The sequence below is a fragment of the Anas acuta genome, chromosome 5, assembly GCF_963932015.1.
Source record: "Anas acuta chromosome 5, bAnaAcu1.1, whole genome shotgun sequence".
Classification (NCBI taxonomy): domain Eukaryota; kingdom Metazoa; phylum Chordata; class Aves; order Anseriformes; family Anatidae; genus Anas; species Anas acuta.
This window is the reverse complement of record NC_088983.1, coordinates 24609629-24635337: the sequence shown is the minus strand read 5'-3', so window position 1 is coordinate 24635337 and position 25709 is coordinate 24609629. Positions and strand designations below refer to the sequence as shown.

The window sequence follows — 25709 nt, the reverse complement described above, 5'->3', positions numbered from 1 at the left end:
GTGTTACGCATCATCACTCAAGGAAGACATAGATAAAATTAAGATGATACTGATGTTTCTGAAGTAAACTGAATTCAGGGGAGGAAACAACCTTCCTGTGTACTTGTAATAAAGAAGCAAAAATACTACAATTTAAAAAAAAAAAAAAAAGGTGAATGTACTTCAGTTTCCAGATGCAGCAAGCTATTGTAGTTGCTGTGCATCTGTATGTAAGCCTGATAATAAAACTCAACGTTCCCTCAGGATGCAGTTTTCCATTTGTCAGATCTCATCTATTTACAGGATACTGCAGTCCTGTTTTCTTGTCCAGAGCTGTGTTCTTATCCCATCCTTGCCCAGGATCTGACTAATACTCTTTGCCTTGTAGCTGCATAATTGCTAGATTCAGTGCAAGGAGATGGGAAATGCAGTAGAGTGGTAAGAAATGTCATGGGAAACAGCACTCCTACATTAGCATGGCTTCAAATGTACAGTAACTTATTCTGACATGAGCCTTCATTGCTGTGCTGATTCTTTGTTTCAAGGTCACTTATGTAATCACAACATAAAGAATTCTACTGTATGTTAAACCAAAAATCAGGGAGCTTTCTCTCTTACAGCTCCTGAAATGTCAGTTTACTCCAAATATAAGCTGTAGTATATGAAGGTGGGATTCCTACGGTCTGTTTTTTTTTTTTTTTTTTTTAATTCTAGGATTGTTTGCCCACCCTGGTTAATAGTCACTTAGAATATTTACAGGAGCATAAGATATCCAGATAATTTTGCTGATATAAAATTACGTGAAATGAGATAATAAATCTTCACTGACCTGTTTTGTGACTTTTTTGTTTTCAATGATAGGTGAGCCCTATTCTGATGCAGTTCTTCCTCCTCGAAGACAAGAAAGATTTTTCCCTAATCCTCCAAATACTGGAAGACTTTCTGGACCAGCAGAGCTACGAACATACAACGTGCAGTCTTTTGATAAAACAGGTGGGAATTGCTTTACCTGGCTTCCATGACATGATTGGGTGAAGAGTCTCAGTATAGGGTGACCATATGTACTACGCCATGGGAGGAGGGCAGTTTGACAGCTACCCCAGGCCTGATATGTTCTATTGTGCAAAAACATTTTAATACCTGCTGGCTTTGATGCGGTCTTTCACTGTTATCAGCAGTTACAGGCTCTTCTATTGGGTGGATGGAATCCAGTGAATGGTAACCGTGAGGTATTTTCATTGTCCACCTTCACTGATCTGGGTGTTAACCATTCAGACATGGCCTCCCATATCTTGTGGTTCCTCCCATGAAGCTCAACACAGTGTTAAAGTTTCACAAACCCTTACTTGCATTTCTGTGTCATTTTTGATAAAGTTAGAGTAAATGAAACTGAAAGAACAACAGCAACATTTTCAAGTGTTCACTGGCTTTGAGTAGAAGGTCCTGCAGCCTCCTTCAAACTGTTTGTAACACTTGGAGCTTTTTGTAGTTCACAGTGCAGTTGCCCATCAATTTCATCATGTTTCACTGTCTCATTACCATTTGAAATGGCCCAGTTTTGTAAATTCTTGTTTGTGACACTGAGCAACACACAGATGCTCAGAGACAAAGTTGTGGTGACTTAAACCTTATCACTAACAATTTAAGAACTCAGAGTCTTAATACTCATTAAACAGTTTTCATCATTATTTAATGCCTAGTAAGTGACATGTCTGAGTCATCAGGAATAATGAAACCTTTAAACTCTTGACAGAAACTGTGCCAGGCAGTGTTCAGGTACACGTGATTAGTAGTAAGTTACCATCTTTGCTGCTCAGTTCCTGGCAACAGAAGAGAAACCCTTTATTTACTTGGTGTCATAATGTCAGAATGCTGAATTCTGTTTTGAGCTAAAGGTTTAATAGGGAATTGTTCTCTATTGGAAAATTCTGTACAGTTTTGTTCCTGTACAGCTACTCACCTTCCTACCACGTTCCCCAAGCCTGTCTGTTTCACTTCTGCTTCCTACTTCTTTGTATTCCATTGGGAAATTCCATTGCGTTCTTCAAAGTGCCTGGTTGCTGACTGAAGGACAGGAGACGCATGTGGTCTTTGCACTCAGTTCTTGCATTCATTTTTACCCATTTATTTAGCTGCTAAAAAAAGCTGCTTTTAAAAGTGAAAAAAAAAAAAGTGTATCTTCTTCTTGGGCAGTTCAAAACCAACTTAATGGAAACTGTTTTGGATAACCTTGCTGCCAGCATTTACATGTAATTAAGTACATGTGAATGTTGATTTTAGAGGCATATAATTTCACTAGACTTGGGTATTTGTAAAAATAAAAACAAAACCAATACACCATCTGATTTCCGAAGAGCAGCATCTTGCAGTAGTGAAATCCAGGCTCCAACTCAAATTAATTACAATTTCTCAGTAAGATGATCAAAGTGTTATTTTCTGTGAGCAAGATAATCTGCATTTTCCTAAGCTGAGGTAGCTAACTCCAAAAATTTGAGGCACGTATGTGGAGAGCAGGAAACTTTTTGTCAAAGGGTTAAAGTTTGACAGATTTAAAATGGAAAGTGTTTTGCAACTTAAGTATCAAGGAAGGAATATTCTCTGCATGACATAAGTAACTAAAATTCTTCAGATTGTTAAGTAACAGTATTTTTAACATAAGCAATGTAGGCCTGCTTGAAATGACACAATTTAGGTTTTTGGAAAGGACATTTCTGTTTATTGAGAAAAGAGCTTTATTGCTTAAAGGAGAAGAGATGCAATTAATGTAAATGAAAGCTATCACTTGTTAGCAGTATTGTTCTGGTCTTATGCTTTTTATTATTAGTGTCTTTGTTTATGATGAAGTTTAAGGAAGCAGTATATTTCAAATCTCAAAGTGCTGAGTTTTTTGTTGTTAGTTTGGATTGTTTTGAAGGCTAGAGTACATTTAGTATGTATCACTAGTATATTTATATCCACTTTGATTCTCCTCTGACAATTCTCTTCAATATTTTTCTCCATTTGTTTCTAAAAAATAATTGTTCTCATGGGGTAGGTAGAGGTAAAAACACTGAAGTTCATATTTTTCTCTTCATTTATAAAGAGTACATCAGTAGGAAAATACATCTGTAACTTCTGAAAAAAACATACTAAAATGGGAGAAAAACTTAATTTGAATTAAGGATCCATACAAGAAACTTGAGTGAGAGCTATAGCCTGCATATATTCATGTGCAACCTGTATATAGGTTGGCAGAAATGTTCAAGCATAGCTTTGTGTTCCTCTGTTTTCTTTCAGTCTGCCTGCACAATAGTTGCTTCATACAGCAGTATATTTGTTTTTTTTTTTGCCTGTATCTTCTAATTTAAGACAAAATGCTGGTGGTGGGGAGGTGAATGTTGAATAACTTGTTTTACTTTTGCATACAGACGGACAAACATCTTCAGAAAATAGCCCACGGACAGAACCAAGTGGAAATGGGATGAAAGATCATTCTAATCTTAGTGTAAGTAGCTAACCAGAAACTCGATCTAAAGAATCCTTAGTTTTCTGCAAAGGATATAGGAAAGTTTGTCTGTAGTACTTGGTCATGTGTTACATTGCACTGTGCAGTCCAAATCTTAAAAATGAATGTAGACTTTTATCAAAGCAGGTGCTGCCTTGTGAGTTAATTTTGAGATGTTGCTAATGTAATCCCCATTGCAAATTAGTTAAGGCCTGAAAGATGAAGCTATGGTCAAGCTGATGGCCAGTGCACAGAGGTAGCCTGCTCAGAGTTAAGCTGTTGGGAGCTAGCTTGTAGCTAGTTCCAGTGGCAGCATGCATCAAAATGGACCTGATGGGATTGAATATGCTCCCTCTCCTTATCTCTTTCCCAAAGCTAACTTCTCTGTTCTTGTTGTGCTACAGGACTCACTGCCTGATCAGCCACTGGCCTCTGAAAGCGAAGCAGTCAGCTCAGGATTTGCTCCTCCACCTTTCCCTCCTGTCAGACCTCCCTTAATGCCTATGGATCCTAGAGGACCTTTCATGAGACGAGGACCTCCATTTCCTCTCCCTCCTCCTGCTGGCATGTACGGACCACGTGAATGTTTTCCAGTACGAGACTTCGGGCCACCACGCCCTCCGATGCCAAGTATGTAACTTTAGGGAGCATTTACTTCATATGATCATGAGTTACCACACTGGGTGAACACTTAAATCGTTACCTGCACATGCTACTACTCAGTTCAGCTGCAGGGAGCATCTGTGTGCTGAAGGTGGTGGTGTATATTTTCATCTTCTCAGTTGCTCACATTGATACTGCTTTTACGAATATTACCTTTAGAAAACAGCATATAAACACCGTTCAGCACCTGAAGGGTTCCTTTTCTTATGTAGTAAAGCAAGTAGATGCGAGGTTGCATTATACATAAATCTTAGTGTGATAAATCTTCAAACTCCATATCTTTAAGGTATGCTAATGTCCATACAGAGGCATGCATTTATGACATACCTGTTAATTAATTGTTTCACCTTTCGCATTTTTGGAGCAAGATGAAAGTATCAGACTGAAGGGCTTCTTCCTGGCTCTTGCTGTTCTGTGATTGACCTGGGAAGAACTGAGCTCTTTATCCCCCACAGCACCTGTGGGGTACGGCAGTGAAGGGCCACCAGGTCATCATCACACTGAAGGTGGTGGCCACAGAAGCCCCTTACCAGGCACTAACTTGGTTACTGCCATGAGCCTGTCACAAGATCACTAGTGAGAAAAATATCACTTTGTCCTTCCCTTCCTAGCAGCTCTGTCTCACCAGAGCACCTCATCTAACGTAGTTCTAATTTGTGACTTCTATTTCGGGAGGCTGTTGCTGAGCAATAAGATGCGTAGGGTAAAGAAGCAGCTGTGTGTGCTGTTTGATTGTTATTAACTGGGCTACTCTCCTTGTCTCACAGTGAGAAATCCTTTCCCAATGAGATCTTTTCCTCACTATCCGCCTCAACGACCTGGATTCTTGCCTCCACCGCTGCCTCCTGAAAATAGAATTGAGCCACCTCAGTCAAATACAGCAGCTGTAGAACAAACGGACCCACAGCAAGAGACCTGACAGTCATTTGAACAATGTCTGTATTCTGCTAGTGGCGTTTTCCCTTACATTAAGTAACCACTGTTACTTAGGTATATATATAAACTACTTTGCTCAAATTGAAGCTTAATAGAGAAGTCTCAGGATAGTATTTTGTAAATAAAGAATGAAATATAACTATGAATATTGTGAATAAGTGATTTCCATTGTACAGTAGTCATTTTAAATTAAGTATTTCTAATTTGAGTAATCTCTTCAGAGGTGTATAAAATTAAATCATGAATCATCTTAAAAGTCCAGCTGCTTTGTGCTTGTCTAGCTGTACAGGGACTCTGCATGCCAAGTGATGCTTGCTTTATGAGTAGAATGTGAAAAAATTTGAAACAATAAATGTCTACTGAAGATAATGAAATAAAGCTTCCCTTGCAAGTTCACTGTTACCATGATACTATAGAAGTAGTTGAGGAAGTAAAGAGGAACTTACATATATTTTATTTATTTATTTATTTACAACTGCATGTGATGCTTCAGCACCACCAGACTATTGCCTTTAGAGATGCCTAACCACAGCAAATTGAAGTCCTTAATTAGTATGTTTTTTGTTTGCTTTTTCACTGTCTCACCCCAACTACAATTAATAGTGTTTAGATTTTAATATTGCCATTGGGGAAGGTGCATGGGACAAAAAGACACATTAAGTTTCCAGTCCTCACTCTTCCAATTCTCCAACTCTGGAGAACCATCAGTATTTATCAACAAAATGTCTGTATAGTGTAGTGGGAGACTTATGTAACCATGCTCATCCTAACACATTACAAATAATTAAAAGAGCAAGGAAAAAAATAAAATTCCTTTCTTGTCTAAAGCAAGTATACGCAGTAGACTTAACAAAAGTAAAGCAATAAAAGTAGTCAAGAATATGCTGTTAGGGCAAACATGCATTTAAAACAAGCCCAAACACACAGAAGCATCGTAGAAGCTAGAAAAAGGTTTTAGTCAAGTGCCCACACACAAGTTATAGCGTCTGCTAGGCTTCACAAAGGAAGAAGAATCAAACAACAAAGAAAGCAAACTGCAAAATTGATAATCTTGTGTCTAGAAGTTTGGTGTGTCATTTAGTTCTCCTCATTCCTATTCGCTTCTTGCCCTGTGATAATGGCTGTTGAAGCAGGCCCAGTCTCTGCAGCCAGGGCACAGGCATTTGGGTGAGATCTGGACAGAGCCTCACTCTAATTTTACCTGCAATACACTAAAGACTTCTGCTGGAAGCTGCTGGCTGTTTTGTCAGTTTGTTTTGTTTGAGACCAGCATGCTTCAGTTTAAAAACCACATAATTACTCACAATGCAGTCATTTGGTACTTTAAAAAAACAGAAGGAAACTGTTTTTAGACAAGCCTCCAGTTACAGTAGCAGCAGTTCAACTGCCATCCCCCCCTTTACACACACAAAACACAGTTTTTAAATATAAACTTAGTGCGTACACTTGTTCTACTCTCACAGGCCACGACACCCCATAATTGGAAGTTACCAAAAAGCTCCAGAACACTTTTTTTTTTTGTAATTGCTGACTCAGATCAAGTCTGCCAGCTGAGCTTTTACTTTTGCAGCTCAATACTCCTCCTCTTAACCTTATTTCCCCGTTCTTATTTCAGCTGCAGAACTCTTCCCCAGCTCTTTATTGCCCTTTCTTTCTTCCTAGTTTAGTCAGAGGTATTTAGAAAAGCCTTTGTACTTAAGCTAGTCACCAACAAATTCTGGCAACTGCTACTTTAAAGGCTCACGTATGTTGAAATTTTTAACTGCTGTTCAGCTTAGCTCAGCTGTTGCATCACTTTTAGCCAATGATTTGCCTTCTGGAGTCTCCAAGTTTGCCTGCCAGACTTAACCAGGACCATACTAGAAACTATTGAGTTTTTACTCCTACCCTTACATCAGCCCCTAGAACAAGCAGAAGAGCAAACTACCAGCTTGACCCTGTCTGTAGGAAATGGTTGATAGCACAGAAGCGCTTAGTCTGATAACACTACCACACTTTAAAGGGTTGCAAGCTACTTACAAACGTAACTACATTTTCTGAACAAGTACTACATTTTCTCTGTATATGCTGAATATTTGTTCTAGCTTATAATCAAGTTAATTGTCTTCAAAATACAATTCCTCCACCAAAACACTGTACTCTGAGCCCAGAATGATATCGGGAGCTGTAGGCAAACAAAGTTACAAGAACTAAGATGCATCCTGCAGACAGAATGAAATAATTTCAGATATTCTTTTTCCAGTGACAGCCCAGTGATAGATACAATAGGTATGCAACAGGAAGTAGGGCAAAGTAGCCCATAAAATAGGTTACAGAAGCTTGACTGAGCAGGATCAAGCAAGCGTGTATGCAGGAAAGCCCCTGCTCCCCCCCAGAGAAAAAGCAATCCAGCTTTAACAACTGAAGGCTCGTGTTCCAATTCCTGCTGCTAAATCTAGAATGAAGCAAGACTAACTTGACATTGCTGTGTGCTCAGGAACAACAAAGGGAAACAAACAAGTTCCATTTGGGATTATGCAAACTCAAAGCAATTCCACACAGCTTGTAAGACCTCACTCCAAATACGAGTGTGTTTTCCACATGAGGACTGCCTAAGTTCCCTAACACTTGATTGCAAATTGCTTCGGTTCAAATCCCTTCATCCCAATATCACTAATTCAAATTACTGTTAAAAATGCAACCATCAACAGCTTTTACTTATTGCTAAGAAACAGAACAGTTAGATGGGTATTTAACTCTGCTCGAGGTATGTTTCACTCACTCACACCTCACTGGACTCCCCATACTTGGGAAGGAAATGTTTATTACAGTAGTCTGTATGTTTTAAGTATAAAGACTGCACCTAGAACACAAACCTTATCCATTCTTTAGACTTGCTTCAAAGTGGACGTACCGACATCCAGTACTCACCCTGGGCACCCACAGAGATGGCCTATTTTAAACGGAGTGAGAGGCCTGAACACCCCTGTACCATAGCCAGGAGGGGTGTTTTTCCTGCCCCCAGCCTACCTTTCAATATTAAGTTAATTAAAAACGCAGCAGAAAATAGGCTATATGAAAAAGAAAAATGCATTTAGATAACAAAAAGTAAACAAGGTACTTCCCAACTGAGGTAAATCCTACAGCTATCCATAGAAACACCGTAGTCTGCAAAGGTAGACAGAGATAGAATTAACATCTTGCAACTGTTTAAACCAGAGGATGCAACATTTTTAGGAAGTTGCATGGAAATGGCCAGAGATGTGGTCACTTTACAACCCCATTTGAGGTCCAGATGATGCTGAACAATCCCTGTCAGATATAACTGCTACATAAACCTCCCTCAGGAGGCTGAGCCCCGAAAGGCACCATGATCCAGTCCTGTTATTTCACTTTACTGGAATATAAAGAGCTATAATCATACATACCTTATCTTTATTACCCACAGCAGAATCTACTCGTCCTCTCTTCAATAAGTCATTAAGCGTTGTTGCTTGCCAGATCTACAAGCTCTAGGAGACTCCTTAAACAACAAGGAGCGCAATCCTGATGCTCGGTGGTGGTTTGAGCTGTCATAAAATGAAGTTCAGAAGCTCGAGTTAAACCTGTGCTTGGCACGCGCACACCGAACAGCCACTCCGACAAGTCTCACAGCACAACCAGCCACTGCAGGGCACAGCAGCTCTTGGGCAGCTTATCAGCCATCTGCAGTTTTCATTCAGAATACACAGCTACGTACTCTGAGTACAGAGAAAAGGTCAAACTGAAGCGTTGCGGGTATTCATAATCTATTTAATAGTGGGACACCAAAAGAAGTACTACACATTTTTCTAGCGCACATTAGGTTTTGATTTAAGCAATTGCAACGGATGCAAGAATTTCTCAAAATAGTCTTCTACAATCCACATTTTACTGTATCAGTCTAGTAAGTCATACCGTGATATACTCTTTGTGCTAATGGGTCTGGTGGTCTGATCGTTACCAAAGCATCCTTCCGGCCCCTACCCCTCCCCACCCAAAAATAAGTTGACAAAATTCAGCCAAGAAATTACTGTATGACATTTTAGACTCTTTTGTTGACCTAAACACAAAGGGAGCTACCAGTTATACACAACTTATGAACGATTGCTGCATTTTAAGTCTAGAAATTCTCATGCTGATACAACAAAAATATTTTATACAGTGATCAATTTTTAACGCTTTATTCATTGATTAAAAGAATATACATTTAACATAAACCATACAACATCAGTCATCAATTCAAACATTCAGCTGGTTTCCTTACATTTTCTGTCAGGAGTTTTTTTTTTTTTTAATCTGATCACATTTATAAGATAAAATTCTCACCACATCTGGCATATACACACACTGTGCCAGTGGATTCACTCTACTGATGTACATATAAAATCCGCATGGTATGTGCTCACTGGAGACAAAACAGCGCACACCTGTCAAAAGGTCATTTTAATATAAGATGGTAAAACCATTTGTAAAACACATATAAACTTTTTCCATAAATAGAATCATATCTGGACATCTGTTGCATAAATTGTGTTTTCCAAAGCTTACAATATAGCAGCCAGGTCTCAGCACTGCTGGGCACCCACGTTGGCCACTTACTTTATTATTGCAGACTGTCCTTTAAACATTAAATGCACAACATTCGTACCACTTAAGACTGGGGTCAGGTGGAAGTCTCACAGAGACCACGTCTGTACCGCGGTTGCCCTGAAACAGTTAAATCGGCTTTTAAAGCCTCTCAGATATAACAAGATTTTAAAACATACTTCATGGAATGTTCTTCATGCATCATAGCAGCTCATACCTGTGATAGAACAAGCTTTGTATTTGTTTCCTTTCCTTCCTTTACATTCACTATTCACAGTGAAACAGGTGCATGTTTGTTAAGAGTTCTGAGGTTGCTGACTGAGCCACAGCACAGCTGTGTACCACAGGTCGAAATTCGACCTTATATATTACAATCTAGCAGTATCTGGCTGGCCAGAAGTTGGCCTGCCCCTGCCAGCATGTGGGCACTTCTTCGTTTTTAATCTATTCTTTGGCAGCTGACACAGGCGCTGACAGAGAAAATCCAGTGACTTGGTTGCTAGGGATTTCACGACTAACGTTTGTTTGCAGGTGTATACCTTTGTATTGAAGTCTTCGCTGTTACGCTTTTACCTCATCGGAGCGCACATTCTTGTTTTTTTTCTCTTACACTTTGGCCCAAAGCTAACTTTTAAGGAAGATAACAGAAAATGAGAATAAACTAGAACGAGTTTACAACAAACCTGAAATACTTCAGCTTATGGAGTGCATCTGGAAGTGCAGGTATCCAAAAAGCTAGTGTTTCGCACCACTGCTTAACAGAGCTAAGAAAAACGGACATCGGCAGCAAGTCATGCTTCGTAAGCTGCATGGGAAATGAAGCAAGGTGAGAGTCTAAGAATGAACAGCCCTGGATAGACTTCTCTTCCTTTTAAGCCTATTAAGTTGCACACTACCAGATTAAGCAAACAATGACAGCAGAGAAATCTGCTGCACTATGGATATGGATATTAAAAACAGTTGGCTCCTGAGTGCAGAACTCCGATATAATAGTAAAATCATTCAAAAGACAGTTACTCGATAAAAGTAAAGTTAGCCGGCAACCTCAGACAGCCTTTGGCTGTATCCCGGTAAGGTTTGGTAGACAAGTCCATTAACCGTGAAAACCCTAAACACTGCCACTTTCAGCTTCTAAACCAATACCCGACTACGTTCTTTGATCAAGAAGTAGAATACACATATGTAATTCTATATAGCTAATACTGATTAAACACAGCACAAAAGGGGTTAATTCACGCTACTGAAAAAACATAATAGAACCCTACTTGCATATGTAACCACAGGAATTGTAAATAAGGAGCTAAATGCCTTCACTGAAGCTTTGCATCTCTCTGTAAAAATGACGAGTTGGCTCAGTGAAGACACTGAGCAGTTCTATGTCCATCACTGCGTGCCAAGGCCGACCCAATCCGAGAGATACTTGCTCAATGAGATTATGCACTGGATCCACATCCTGATCAGCCAGTTCTCCTTGGTCGAAATCAATGCTTTCTTCTGTGACTTCAAGAACTTTCAGATCAGAGCCACGAAGACGAGCAATTGCAATAAGATTATGAGCCCAAACTGTGTAACCTATAGGGAAATAAAAACAAAAGTTGCTCTGTAACTTCACTCAAGGCATTTTTTACACAAGTATTTAATGCCAGAACATCAAAGCATCCTTCCCAACTTCTTTCGGCATCTTCTGTCTGGCAGAATCATCTTCTGTCTGGCAGAATCCTCCTCATGATTTTTTTGTTGTTGATGCAAGTAAAAAAACAAAAATCTCCATTTAGATTTTAAATAAGGAAGTATTAAAAAGGTTTTTTAACAAAGCTTTTCCACATCTATTTTTTTCCACCATTTGTACCAACTTCTTTGCTACAAAATAAGTTGTAAATACAACTTCAAGCCTTCTGTGATCTACTTATAAATAAGTCAAAGAAGTGACTAATCAACTATTAGTTATTATACAACTATATAATCAAGTTGTATCAACTATTCAAGTTAATATATAAAAGAACCACTTTAAAACTGTGTTTCAGCTAGAAAAAGTTAGCTTTTGTTGCATTAGAAGTGGACTTAATAGAGGAAAAAACAAACAGAAGCCTCTCCAGGAAATAGGTCATACCAGCACCAAAAAAATAATAATCTGCATAGATCTTGTTATTCTAGCTGGAATTAAACATAATTATAAAGCTTCCCTCTCTTCCCATTAGCATATATTAGCACCCCTTTTTCAAAACACTCGCAGCTACCTGCTCTTTTCCAACAGTTTGCTGTATCCTCGCTAAGGCAAATGTTGAGCTCCTCCCTGTCCAGGCACAACATAAACTATTTGGAAATTTCCCCTGTTTTGGGAAGTCTGCAAGCCAACCCTTCCCTTGCAAAAAAAAGAAAAGGCTCATTTCTGCCTTTGTCATCGTCACAGGCACCATGCTTCCTGGTGGGATGCCCACTTGGAGGCTAAGGCAAGCTGCAGTCTGCACAGAATTTGAACTGGGAAAGTTCACTGCTGAAGGAATCAACAAGGCAAGTACCACGCTCTACATGCTACTGAATCAAAATAAGACAGCTAATTAAAGAATGAAAAAAACTGAAGTTAAAGCAATAAAGATTTTTTCATTCTACTTTTTCCTACTTTTTTTTTTGTCGCTAAGGTCTCCTGTAAATATGCTGCTCAAGGTCCTTTTTTTTTTTTTTTTAAAAACAAGAAACCCTGCAACACCTAAATGGCTCATTTCTAGGACATTAACCACTAAAAAGGTATGAATTCCTGTGATTTTCACTGGCTGATACTTTACCTCTAGCGCAACAGTCACGGAAGATGAACCTGCAAGGTTGCAGGATATTAAACAAAATGGAAAACTGCACCTCTATGAATTACATTCCTAGCAGACTTGGAAGGAGCTCACAACACCTTACAGTTGTCTTGACTTTTTCCTTGCTGGTAAAAATGTCAGCTTTAGTTTTGCTCAGGGACAGAATACAACAGAGGATAGGTAATACAATATGTTTACAGTACAAACAATCTTGGAACCCCACACAAAGTGTCCTTCTCTTAAGAAAAAAGGAAAAAGGGCTCCAGCATGTCTGGATGGGGTGGCTCCTGATTTATAACTCCTGATCCCTCTGGCTATCCTATTGTCCCCTTCTCATCACAAAAGACCACACATTCCTCACACTGCTCCTTCATGCTGCAACAAGTATTGAATACCCTTGACTCTGCCCCTGAAGATGGGTTCCTTGGTGGAACGATGATACCACTTCCCACAGGAGAAAGGAAAAAATCGTGAGCTATCCAAGGAGAGCATCCTTAGAACATTTTCTTCCTTCCTTCTTTGGTCACTGCCAAGTGGCAGCCAAAACGATCTGCAAATTAAAGACTTCTTCAGAGCAAACTAAAAGCATAAGAGGGAAAACCAAAAACCTGTGGAAAATATTGGAAACTGAAGAATAACCATTTCTTGTCTAAATATAGATGAAACCTGTGCCCTTACAAATAGAGCAAGTTATGGCTCCTCAAACAAATACACCTGTTTGGTTTTTCTTTCCTGTAGAACACTTGATAGTATCACAAAAATACAAGTAGCACCAGAGACCACTGCTTGGTAACTCTCAGAAAATACAGACGTGAGGATAAGATGCTGTACTGAAGAGTCACAGCATTCTAGATCTTTCCTCCTAGCCACATTTTTCTCACCATAACTACTCAAGAAGAAAGGTGCTTGTGTTACACCACCTGAGAAGTCACATTCACAACTTAAAGATGAGGCGTTTATAAGGAGCTTTGCTACTTTCTACAAGGAAATGGGAAGAACCTGGATTTCAAAATCAGAGCAAGGGTGATGTCCGGCCGTTCTCTCCTCCAGGTATACAAAGAAGCTCTCCAAAGAAGGACGATGCAGTAAGAATTTGATTACACAGAACTGCAGAAGGTGTTTGCTTTCCCAATGCTCTGCACAGAGCAATATATCCTACTGAACAGACGTGTTTTGACATTAGAAGATACTTGCACTTTATGATCAGGTATTTTATCATCTTTTAAAATGTGGATCAGATTAGAAGAATTTCCTATGGTAGAAGGATAACTTAAGTTTTGGGTTGTTTGTTGTGTTTGATTATTTTCTTTCCTTTTAAAAAGGTCCTAAAACTTTTATCCAAATGTTAAAGAAACTGTTAAAATCTACTCTACAAAGTGGCACAGTCATATGTCAATCTGCAAAGTCTGTCAGTGAAAACTATAAAGGGGAGACCACTGGATTGATTCTTTTTCTCCACTGATTTTCAATAGAAGACAGCAAAAACCTTTTCCTAGCAGATACAACAGAACCTTCTGCCTTCAACCGAGATCCAAATGTACTATCTCTGCAGCTGATGATCTCTCCTGTTTGTGCTGAGTAACTGGGAATTCACTCCTGCAAGCTGCCTGAGGAAATGGGCATTCACTCTCATGCAGCAGAGCACGGAGTCATCACTTAACTCCTTCATGTAGCAACAAGTTTGGTCTCGGTAAGCCAATTCCAGCACAAAAATAACTACTCTGCATTATTTCAGTTTCAGGTGCCTCACATGTGCCAAATGATTCTATCTTCTAACAAGTACTGTAGAGTTCACAGAGCTGAATATAAATGTGCCCTTATTTGATTTGCAATTATACAGCAAATAGGTGGGATAAACCTAGCTCTCTATACTAGTGAAACCAATGCACTCAGCAAGGCAACCTCCTCTGCATTATTTTATTTCCCCACTCTTCAAGTAGAGAAGTCTCAAATTTTGTTCACCACCTTCATCTGCTGCCAAGGCCTTACCAAACTGGTAAGAGACTTCCTCCCTTCAGCCCTGGGGCACTTAACCCACGTTATTTACACAAACAGGAAGCACAATTATCTAATCTTAACAGCCCATGAGCTCAGTACCCACAGCAAGCACCTACAGTGCTCACGTTCACATGCCTGGCCACCTGGTGGAATGGCACAGTGCAGGCCACTTCCAGGACAAGCCTCCTTGAATGCTCAGTTCTTCATTATCCCCTGTTCTGTGAGCAGCCTAACAAAATCCTGAGTGACCTCTCATGAAAGGTTAGCAAGCTACAAGAACGTTTAGAACACGCACACAGAAAAAAAACTTCCTATTTTCAAACAAAAATACCAGTAGAAGGTACAACAGCTTGTACAGCAACTGCATAGCAGGCTTCTGAACAGCATTCTTACTAACTAAAACACATCACAAGAAAGGATGAAGCATTCTAAGTCTATCAGTCACATACTAAGCTCGTGCAATGTATTACCTACCATGAACAGCTAGGAGAGACAGTCTTGTGCACCTCCAGGCTAGTAAGACAAGTGGATCTTCATTCAGGTTGTCGCTAAGATCTGGGAAGCCAGACATATCTATCACATCATTCATTAGTATAAAGTGAGTGAGGAACTTGTCATACTGCCTGGATATGAGGTCAACAACAGCTCCTGAAACACAAGTGATGTAGCTGTCAAAGTGAATCCTCTCTAGGGGGATACTGGGCTTAAGAATCCTTAGCATATCATCACTCTTGACATCAAAAGCCATTATGTAGACCCGAAGATTGGTGCTGTTGCGTGTCAGCGCCTTCCAATTCTCATCTTCTGGCATACTGTCCAATGACTTGTGCATTATGGAAACACTGTGGACCAGGAGAGACAGTCGATGCAAAGGCACATGGTTGCTATCAGCCAGGACTCTTGCCATTTCAGCTGTAAAATCACAGAAATCCAAAGCGAGTGAACGCAGATTCACAAAACGCTCCAATTCGACTGCAGTGATAAGAGTGGTGTTACCAGGGATGTGGTTGTCCAATAAGCTCAGGTGTTCCATGGTGTTGGCTATGGGGTTTGACAAGGAGGCCAGTGATGTGGGAGTTACTATTTGCAGCATGAACCCACAAGACAGCCATTTCAATTGCCTGCTGTTGCCTAATATCTCTTCAAACAGCTGTTGTATTCTGCAAGGAAACAAAACAGACAATGATGCTGTTAGACACGGTTTAGTCTTACCAATTGCTTACCACTCTTTTTATTTTATTGTTCAAGAATTAGTCTTCTTTCATTTATGGCCTTATTCTGCAGAAGGTGCTACTGTTGGAGTTCTTGTGAACTACCACAGTTAGAACCCAACACGCTGCAAACTTCCCACTGTGCTTTAATCACCACTGCACTTAAAAGGTTAAAAACTGAAAACTGTCTTGAAAAAAAATAAGTACTTTGTTTTTTCCAAAACAGTGGTGCACTACGACCCTTCATTTCATACTTCTCAGCACAGATCCCAGCACACACTAACACCCTCCCACATACACGTTAAGGTCATGCAAGTAAGAAGACCTGTAATGCATTAAAAACAGTTCTTAATTTTTTAAAACAGCTCTTCATAGTTGCTGACCTCCCTAGTACAGCAAATTCAATACGGAAAAAATAATTTTCATTGAAAAGTTGGAGAAGATTGCCTTTGAACATATGTTAGAATGATAGAAACCAATTGCTTTATTTTCCTCACATGGTAAGGAACAAACACCTAAGAAGATTCTTGAAATAACTCTGAATGTACAGCTGACTGGATTCTCATTATCAACAGCTTCAAATTTTACCGACACAGCTTGGACATGGGAACACGACAAACCCAGATTACCAGTGCCAGAATCACTTGGGACTGCTGGAGCCCTCATGTGATTTATCGCACTGTATGATTATACCATGCTCACTGTGATGCATCCCACCTCTCCTGCCCATTTATTGTTTTAATGCACAAATGTTCTTTAATTTAGCTATTTAATTCAAGAATGCATGAGAAGTATTTTAAAGTAAGATTTTGAATAAACAACAACAGCATGGCCAAACCCTACCTACTTCCTGGAAAGCAGCATTTTTTCAATCCTCATCCCTCACCTACTGAGGCTCCAAAGAATCCTCTTGCCCCAGTGACAAGTAATCTTTCAGCACGTACATTTTAGGATGCATATACAGACGTATTTGATCTCAAACCCCAGCCAGCCAGAAGGAACACTCAGCATTTAAAGGAAGCAATTGAGCCAGGCTACAGCAGGTTCACAAAACTTCAAGGAATATGGTAAAAATAAGAAAAAAAAAACCCTCTAGTATAAAACTAGCAGAAATCTTTGTGCTTCAAATTTTTACAAAATTGTTATTCTTATCTACCTATCTTTAATCAAGATACATCCAGACAAAATTAAAGTCTCTGTATCCTGACTGACAGCAGAGAAACTAACACCTTAAGAGGGATAGAAAGAGAGTTGTAATTCTCAGAGATTTCCTCACATTTCCAAACACTTTTAACTTTGACCTCCTAAGCCAGAGGTGGCTTTCTGTCTTTAGTAACCCTCAGGGACCTCACTTCCACGAATTTACCTAGTCACCTCTTTAAGAGGAGCTTTTGCAACTGTAAAAGGCCTGCCTTTTCTTTGTACGCAGAACAGTTGGCGTGATTGTCATTTATCAGATATATATCTCAATAGTTTCCAACATTTTGCCTAGTACAGTCATCAGGTTTATATACACTGCAGATCTTCTAGATTGTCTCCAAGTACTTTTTATTTTTTATTTTTTTTTTAACTGAGGACTGGCAACAAGAATTAAACAGTTTTAAACAACAGGTCAAGAACTACAAATAACACATTTTTGCTATTTTACTCCTAAATTTTTTTTTGGAGTTCAGATGAGAGCTGTTTGATCCTGGCAATGTTTGTTTGGGGTCTGTTTCTGCCAAAGCTTAAATTTAAGGCAGGTTCTCTGATGATCACTCAAAGGAAAAGGCTCTACCACAGGAACCTAATTTCTCCCACAACAAACAGACTCTTCTCTCCCTGCTCTCATCACAGCAGCTTGGAAAGGTGACATAACATTTACAGTGATACCTCAAAAGTGTACTTAATCAGTCCCCTTTGCTCCTTGTAAAGAACAGTTAATGGGATGTTCCCCATCAGCCTGAAACCTACTACACTGGAGAAAACTACCTCAGCAATAAAAATCTCAAAATAAATTACTGTTACAATTAATGCCAGAGGTAGCACTTTCAGGCAGAGGACAGACCAAAGGCTGACTAACTGTTTAAGCCCCAGAAGTCCTGACAGGTACTGAAGTACCTTGATGGCCCCAGACAGGACGCAAACCTGTAAGTAAGGCCCATTTGTTTAATTTTAGAGAATTTTAGGAGGCATCCAGGGACACATACACAATACAGAAAGAGAAAAAGCATTACAAAGCCATATATTGTACATGCTGATCACTACAAAAGGGTGATTTTGGAAACATAATCCAAGGCCTCCTAGCCCCGCGAACAACCCTTAGGATGTTCCCCCTGGCAAAGACCAATGGCTCTGTGCTGGCTAAGATTTCACCCGTGGCCTGTGACACTCATCTCAATGCTGCGGACTTGAGGAAGTGCTGGGTTTTCTTCCCTGTTTGGACTGTAGGAAGTTCCTGAAACAGCTACTAAGGTTTACCACCATTTGGGTTCCTAAATCTTCAACCACCAATAACATTGCCTCCATAGGTTGCCCAGTATTTTGCAGTGTTAGCTGTCAGCACCCATGTTTTTCAACTTCAGAGATGCAAACACCTTACATCTTCTTAGTCTTGCCTTCTGCACTTGGGATTTACTTCCTGAAGTATATGCTGCTAATGCTGACGAACTTGAGAATGCTGAATAAAACACTGCCAATTTTCTTTTAATTTAGAAAAGAGCTAGTGGGTCCCAAAAGACACTGCTTTATTCTATCAAAACAAACATAAGCAAGGTAGCATTTATTTGCTCATTCCAAAATGTGCAAAGGTCAATATTCATGTAAAAAACTAACCTCACATTAGATAGTTAGTTAATTTTGAACAGTTTATGGCTATGAAGTATGCATAGTAATTTTTGTTATTTGTTTGAAGAAATATTTGTGTGCTCAGCTGAGTAAACATCTGCTTAGATGGTTCTCTTTAAGCCCCTTGGCCATGATTTGATTATGTATTTATGTTTTCACAAAGGATATGAAAATGGGGCTTTTACCAAATCGGCCTAATACCTGCAGGCAGCACTATAATACAAATCTTAATTTCAAAATGAAGAAGTTAGAGTAATTTAAAGAAAAGGGGATAACGAAGACACATATCTGCATTCACACTGATGTCCAAGTTTAAGTCAGGACCAAACATTTAGTTTGACATTAGCATTCACATATGTATATAGAGCTGATAGTATATCTAGGCTAGTTCTCAAAACCACTTAAAAATAAACAGTAACAGTCTAGAGTGGCTGTACTTACACCTCTCTGCAGCTACTGGGAAGAAGATGCTTAAGCTGGCACAAATTAAAGTGATCTATATGACAAGTTCTGGAATTACTAAAACTTGTTCGCTTAGTTAGCATCACTCTTCAGGGGCAACTTATTCCAGAAGTCAGTAGCTTTTTTAACTGTATTTCACCACTTCCAAAAAAAAAAAAAAAACACAAACTAGTTATTCAAAGTAAAGACTGTAATGTAATTATGGCAAGCTAAAATACAACTCTGAGACTAAACAAGCATGCCGTGAGCTAAGATCTTTCAGGAATTCTACAAATACCTAACCTAGTTTTGTGACACGACTTAAAATAAGTTGTCGGTGCTTATGTCCTCTTTCAAGTTTACTTCCTACACATATTTCACAAGAATTGAGGACATCGGATTACTTCCTTTTCTCGTTTTTTCACATACAACAATTGTAGAGGTGCTGGTAACAAATCCCTGTTCCTCCTCCTGTTTTGTTTTCATAATTTAATATTGTTTCTAGAACACAATGAAAAGAAGAAAGAAGAGATTCTCACCCTGCTGAGAAGGGGAAAAAACAAGCCACAAAACCAGACTACTTCATGAAAATACTAGAAACTAAAAATCAACTCAATTTAAGAATTACATTCTAATCCTATTAAAAAAAGCTTTCTCAGTTACGTGTTTCAGACAGGAAAAAACATTATTTTTAACATACTTGACGATTTATAAATATAACTTACTGCTTAATCTTTTTGCCATCAGGGTCAACCTTTCCGAGGTATGTATTTGATATACTTCCGTGCTGCTGCAAAATGCTTATATCCCCAAAGAGACTTAACTTCTGGAGGTTCCTATTAAACAAAGAAACAAAAAGGAATCTTTATACAAGGTTAAAGCACTGTAAGGAATCATTCTGGATAAAACAAGCACAGGCAGCGAGAACACATTATTGCATGGAACATGTAACGTCTTCTGGGAAGCATCCTTCTGCCCTAGAGTACAGGCACGTATGGAACTACAGGAATTGAGGCTGAAGCATAAAGGGGAAGAGGGATATACAAACTGCTGGATCCAGCTGTAAAGCAAATGCCAGTTTTCAGCGACCACAGAGGAGTGTTTTCAGCAAGCCATCACTATCAAGAAGTTTTCTATCAGCACTTTCACGTACTCTTAGAACATGCGTATTACATTTCACAGATGGAAACATCAGATACCTACTTCTTTTTAACACCTAACACCAAACTTAACACCCAAGTAGAATTCAACTGCTAGAAACCCTGCCTGAGCGCTTACATATGGCAACTGGGTTATAAATGGGGGCCCAAACCTTCCTCAACTGAAGTAACACAAACTTCAGGTGAAAGCTGAGCAAAAGCTCCTCGCTCCCCAAACAGTGTTTGATTTCTATCACGCTGAAGTAGGAAATATCAGAACAGCTTCTATCATCAGTCAACAGAAGAGAACGACTGGTCCACCATGAGACAATTTAAATTTCTAGAAGGAATACCTAAAAAGTGAAAGAACCTCTAAGTTTACCCTGGACTTGTCTAAGTGTGCTAGACAGTCAGTTTCCCTTTCCCTAGCACAGTTTGCTTCTGACTCGCATCTTTGCTATCCCCTAAAAAAAGATCAAACAACAGATATGAAAACGATAGCAGTTTTAGAGGAGCTGTTTGTGGCTTTTTTTTTTTAAAAACCGACTACACATTGTATGCTAATACTTCAGACCGGCTTTTAGGAAGATGCAAAACAATCACAAATCTCAAAGCTAGGGAAGCTCTGGTGCCAGTTCGCTGCCCTCCTAGTACGAGCAGATGTTCTACCAACAGAAGAAAGCTGTCAAGTAGTCAAGCTTTCAGTTTAAGTATGAATTGCAGGCTATAATTGGTATCGATCATAAATAACCGTTTACCTGTTTTGAAGTATTAAATAACCATAGACTAGTTCCCTGAAATCTCTCTGCTGTCTCACCTGCTACTTTTCTTCTACAGATAAATGAAGATCCACAGGCTTCCTATCAAGTCAGACAAAATCTAGGAGTTGCTCCAGTTATTTACAGCCATTTCAGAAATTCTAACACTTCAGTGTTTTAAATACAAGACTACTGTCTTGTCTTGTGATACTGGAATATAACTGAGCCCCGACCACACGCACAATATTTGATAAATCTGACTCAGCCAATGCCTGATCCTAGCTGAAGAATAAGGTTGGCAAGGAAATCTGAAGACACTGGCAACACCACCGGGAGTATTTTGTGCTTTTCTGTCGCCTACAGCTTTTGAGGAAAGTCTGGTGTGGCAGGGAAAGCAGCAGAAGCATCCACCTGGTGTGCAAGGCAGTGCTCACAGCCAATACTATAATTAGGCTTTTATCTTCTGATCTCAGGGACTTAAATCTGAGAGCTCAGACAAAATGCAACCTTCAGAACAATTCTGATTCACCTGCACATTCACATCCCACACAGGTTTCGTTTGGTGCCACCCAGACCCCAGCGAATGTTGCTGCAGATGAGTGTCAATTTTAGAGCTACTGAGCTACAGGACAGACAAAACACGATTTATTGGTACCCCCCAGGTTTCCTACATCTACCTGACTGCTATTTGTGCACTACAGAGACCCAGATAAAGTTTTCCACCTCAAAACTTGGCCAATGAAAACATCCAATTATTGTTCCATGCACAGCACAGTTGTTACCACCACAGTCCAAATCAGTATTAGATTTTTGTTACTATTTGTAGTACCCTATAATCTCCACGGCATTTGGCTCACCTCTCATCCTTATTTCATGGGGTTAGTGAAGTCCATTGCTGCTTAAACAAATTTATTTAGGCGTTAACTGTTGTCTTTTGCTGAAAGTCATAGTGGCAACTTAATCCTACGTTCTGTGTATAACCACCGCTGGGGAAACATCCTCTTTTCTATTTAGTATTTTTATTAAATATTAACCATTCATTTTCCACTAGCTCAAAAAGCATACTACAGGTACCAAGCCTCTTACTATGCTCCTTCTTCAGGTTTGGTGGGCCTTTATGAACATCCATCCTCCACCTTGCAATGCAAAAGGAATCAAAAAGGGCCTTGCTTAGATTCAACAGGAACAAAGTGCTAAGGCACATATTGCGTTATCCGATTCCTACCCCAATTTCAGCTGCCTGCTTAGGATGACAGAAGAGAGTTATTAGAAAGCCCCAAACACAGATGCAGTCTCCTCTTCTGAATGATTCACACAATTCTGGCAACTCCAAGGTAGATACCATACTTCACTTAAACTCGCTGGTTTACTACAATCTGCATTTTTGTTTCCACAGCACAGATCAAGCAAATCACACAAACGAACACGCTGCAGATGAAAGGGGGGAGGATCAATACCTTCCTGCCCTCCTCTTTAAGCAGCCAGAGGAGAATCTCTACTTCAGGCCTTCACAGTTACATAAAAGAGCAGTCTACAGCTGATGATCAGTCCCTGCCAATTAGCTACTGTACACACTGAAATGACTCACGGAAAGTTTGTCACCCTCCCACCTGCCTTCCTGAACTTAGTTTTGAAAGACCAGCTTGTGAAGGCACAGATGATTAGGATCCCTTAAGAGCCAGAGAGAAACAACTTGTCCCTCCTGATATTGTTACACGAGGCACCTCCACAGTTTGTATTTTTTTTTGTAATAGGAAGTAGAATATCAAGTGCTTAAATAATACATTTTTATTTTGCTTCGCTTGCTGTCAACAGAACTGCTTGCAGAAAAGCTAGAGATGGCTATAAACATCACTTTAGTACACTTTAATTAAAGAAATTACAGAATTACAGAACTCATCTGGGTTTCAGTGCTATTAAAGCAGCATTTAGGAGTAATACTCTGTCACTTGCAGAACAAAGTTTGTGTTGATTTGAGCTCTACCTCAACTGCATGAGGGACCTTGAACGTACCTTTGTGGATGCTGAGTGCCAGCAGAAATACCTATCATAGTATTATCAGGTGTTTTGAACTGTGTGCCTGCAGCTGAGCTTACTTCCTTCATTCCATCAGAATTAGTAAAGGCTGCTCCAAAGTATTTTTCTAGAGACTTAATGTGAAGAGTTGATTAGAAATCAGCAGCTTTGTACTCTACAGAAAGTACTTTTATTAGCAAAAAAAAAACACCACATCATCATTCCCCTGTACCCAAGAGGACATCCAGAAATTGCATTACTTCTAGTCATTACTTTAGTCTTCTCTTAGGTCCTGTGGTATTACAAATCCTCAAGGAATTCTACAGCCATTTAAAGAACATTTTTCCTGAAAGGAGGGGGTTGTTACTGTATTGTTTAATAATAGATTTAAAAGCCTACAACAAGATTACACAGTTAAGAAACGGCACACCATTTCACAAAAGCAGATTTTTTCCTCTCTAGTTTGAAGTGCAAGATGGAAGTTCTTTGAATTTCTCTGCCAAAAAAAAAAAGCTATCACAGAGGCTGACAAGAGTTATGAAAGAATCATCCCGTTTTAAACTTAATTCCGAAAGGAATGCATTTACTGTGATTCAGCCACTGGCCAAGTTAAAATGCTGCTGTTTCCTTTAGTTTGGAAATTACAATCCCTATCCCATGTACGAGAACACATGAAGGAATTAATCGTTATCCTTGTGCTGCAGAGCAGAGAAATAAGGTGAGCGGCCAGCAGTCACTCCACAGATAAAATGAAAAAGCATCAAGGCAGGTGAGGATGGCTCTGGCTTAGAGGTGAGAGCCAAGCAGCAACTTGGCACCTTACTGTTCCTGCCCACCATGTTTCAATCTTAAAACCCTACCTGAAAAGCTAAAGCACAACATTCTACACACAAACTAACCAGTTGCCTTGCAAGGAAACCTTTAGAGAAAAAAAAGTGTTATTCAAAATGCAATTCTGAGTAGACTAAGTGCTTAATGTAAATCCCCCACTCGTTTTTCAGTTGCTCACCAAAAAAAGACCCCGCTGTAATGACGAGGCACTGTGTGTTCCCCAGTCAAACCTTATTCATTTCAAAACAAAAGAACAGCGTGCAAGCGATCTGAAGACATCAGGAAAGTACAGTAATGCAAAATCCTATCCAAGTTGGTGGCTTTCCACCTCTATCTTACCGCTGAAATTATTCTTATCTCCAGAGAACAGGTAGTGGAGAAACAACTACTGCTAGTATTTTGCTGCACTCTCAGCCACGCTGTACATACAAAATCTGTAAAAACAACTCCAGAAAGCAGTGTCCTTGCAGAAGCTGCAGATAAGGCCGCAGAGAATGCAGAAAGTAAAGTATGCCAGGAGCCTTCGCACAACACATTTGACAGCCTTGCATTTTAGTGAGGCAGCGGAAAAAAACATTCTTTTTTTACTATTATTTTCCCCTATGAAACTCCTAGGGGACACCTCCTGGGGATTTCAACCTTCCAAGTCCATTTGGCAGAATTTGCCTATGATCTGATCGTCGCCAGCACCACTTAAACACTTTTTTCATTCAGGACGCCAGTCAGATTTCCCAAAAATATGACTGTTAGGCAAAAGCTCCCCCTGCAAGGCAGCAGAAGGCTGGCGGAGGCGGGTGGGACCCGCACCCCGAGGACTCACAGGGCAGGGACTCCAGGCGAGCTGTGGCCTAGGAGCAGCTTTCAGAAGCCAGCCCCAGCAGCTGCCCCTGGGGAAGTACCTGCGGGGCACAGCGCCGGAGAGGAACTGAAAGCGAGACCTCACACAGCCCGTTTGCATCGGGCCCAAACGGGCAAGGAATTAGGTTTAAAGCCCTCTGCGTGCGCTGCAAGCCTGAGGAGAGAGCAGGGAGGCCCCGGCCTGCTCCACAACCCCTCCACAGGCCTGCAGGAGCTGGGGCTGCCCCTCAAGCAGCCCCCCCCGCCCCCCAGCTTCCCAGCGGGTACCAGCACACCCTGCCCCTTCACCCTCCGGCCGCAGGATAAAAAAATAAAATAAAAATAAACCCTTTTCTGTGAGAACCCCCCCCCCCCGGGGCGCTACCTGTTGTTGCGGACGCTGCTCAGGACGCACAGCACCAGCTCCAGGTATGTCCGCAGCAGGTCCAGCCAGCGGGGGCACAGCGGCGGCGGCGCCTCCCCGGCCCCCCCCGCCTCCGCCGCCGAGGCCGCCGCCGCCGCCACCACCACCGGGCCCTCGCAGCCTCCCCCCCCGGCCGCCCCCCCCGTCACGGCAGCCGCGGGGGAGGGGCAGGCGCTGGGGTAGTTGTCGGCGGCGAACTGGACGCGGAGCTCGCGGACGAACCAGCCGCACTTGCGCATGAGGAACTCGAGGCGCGGGCGCTCGGCCGGCGAGACGCGGAGGCTGAGGCGGAGGCGCGGCCAGAGGGCCGGGTAGAAGAGGCACTCCCGCCAGTGCGAGCAGGCGGCCGAGGCCCGCAGCCGGTCGGGGCCGGCCAGGAAGGAGAAGATGTGCACCACCAGCTCGCTGGGCAGCGAGCCGGCGCCCACCGCCTCCCCGCACACCGACATGCCTGCAGCCGGCACGGGCCCTGCTGCGGCTGCGGCGGCGGCGGCCACGGGCGGCGGTGGCGGCGGCCCCGGCCTGGCCTCGGGCTCCTGCGACAAAAACAACAACATCAATGACAAGGCGCAGGGGGCGGGCGCCCGCCGGGACGCGGCTCTGCCGGCACGCACCACGCCGAGATGAGGAGGGGGGGGGGGAAACAAGAGGAGGGCCCGGCCCGGCCGCGCTTTGTGGCTGCGGGGAGGGATCGGGGAGGGATCGGGGAGCCCCCCCCCCCGCGGGCGCGGAATGGAACGCGCCGCCGTTCGAATGGCGGGCGGGGCCGGCCCAACGG

At 41.2% G+C, this 25709-nt stretch overlaps 2 protein-coding genes across 5 annotated transcripts in view; one reads left to right on the top strand and one right to left on the bottom strand.

Annotated features, from left to right (window-relative positions):
* MIA2 (MIA SH3 domain ER export factor 2) overlaps positions 1-5458 on the top strand; it is a 33594-nt gene extending 28136 nt beyond the window's left edge. For all 4 annotated transcript variants that reach the window (XM_068683246.1, XM_068683245.1, XM_068683248.1 and 1 more), the window contains 4 exons: positions 841-972; positions 3387-3463; positions 3868-4093; positions 4894-5458. In XM_068683246.1, the coding sequence (XP_068539347.1) occupies positions 841-972; positions 3387-3463; positions 3868-4093; positions 4894-5045 (587 nt within the window). In that variant the 3' untranslated portion in view covers positions 5046-5458. The remainder of the gene's footprint in view (positions 1-840; positions 973-3386; positions 3464-3867; positions 4094-4893) is intronic.
* A 3769-nt stretch (positions 5459-9227) lies between these two features.
* FBXO33 (F-box protein 33) lies at positions 9228-25573 on the bottom strand. The gene is made up of 4 exons (XM_068683255.1): positions 24893-25573; positions 19652-19762; positions 14923-15608; positions 9228-11221 (listed from the first exon to the last, which is right to left on the bottom strand). The coding sequence occupies exons 1-4, from the start codon at positions 25486-25488 to the stop codon at positions 10950-10952; spliced, it is 1665 nt and encodes a 554-aa protein (XP_068539356.1). The 5' UTR covers positions 25489-25573; the 3' UTR covers positions 9228-10949.
* Positions 25574-25709: the final 136 nt, after the last annotated feature.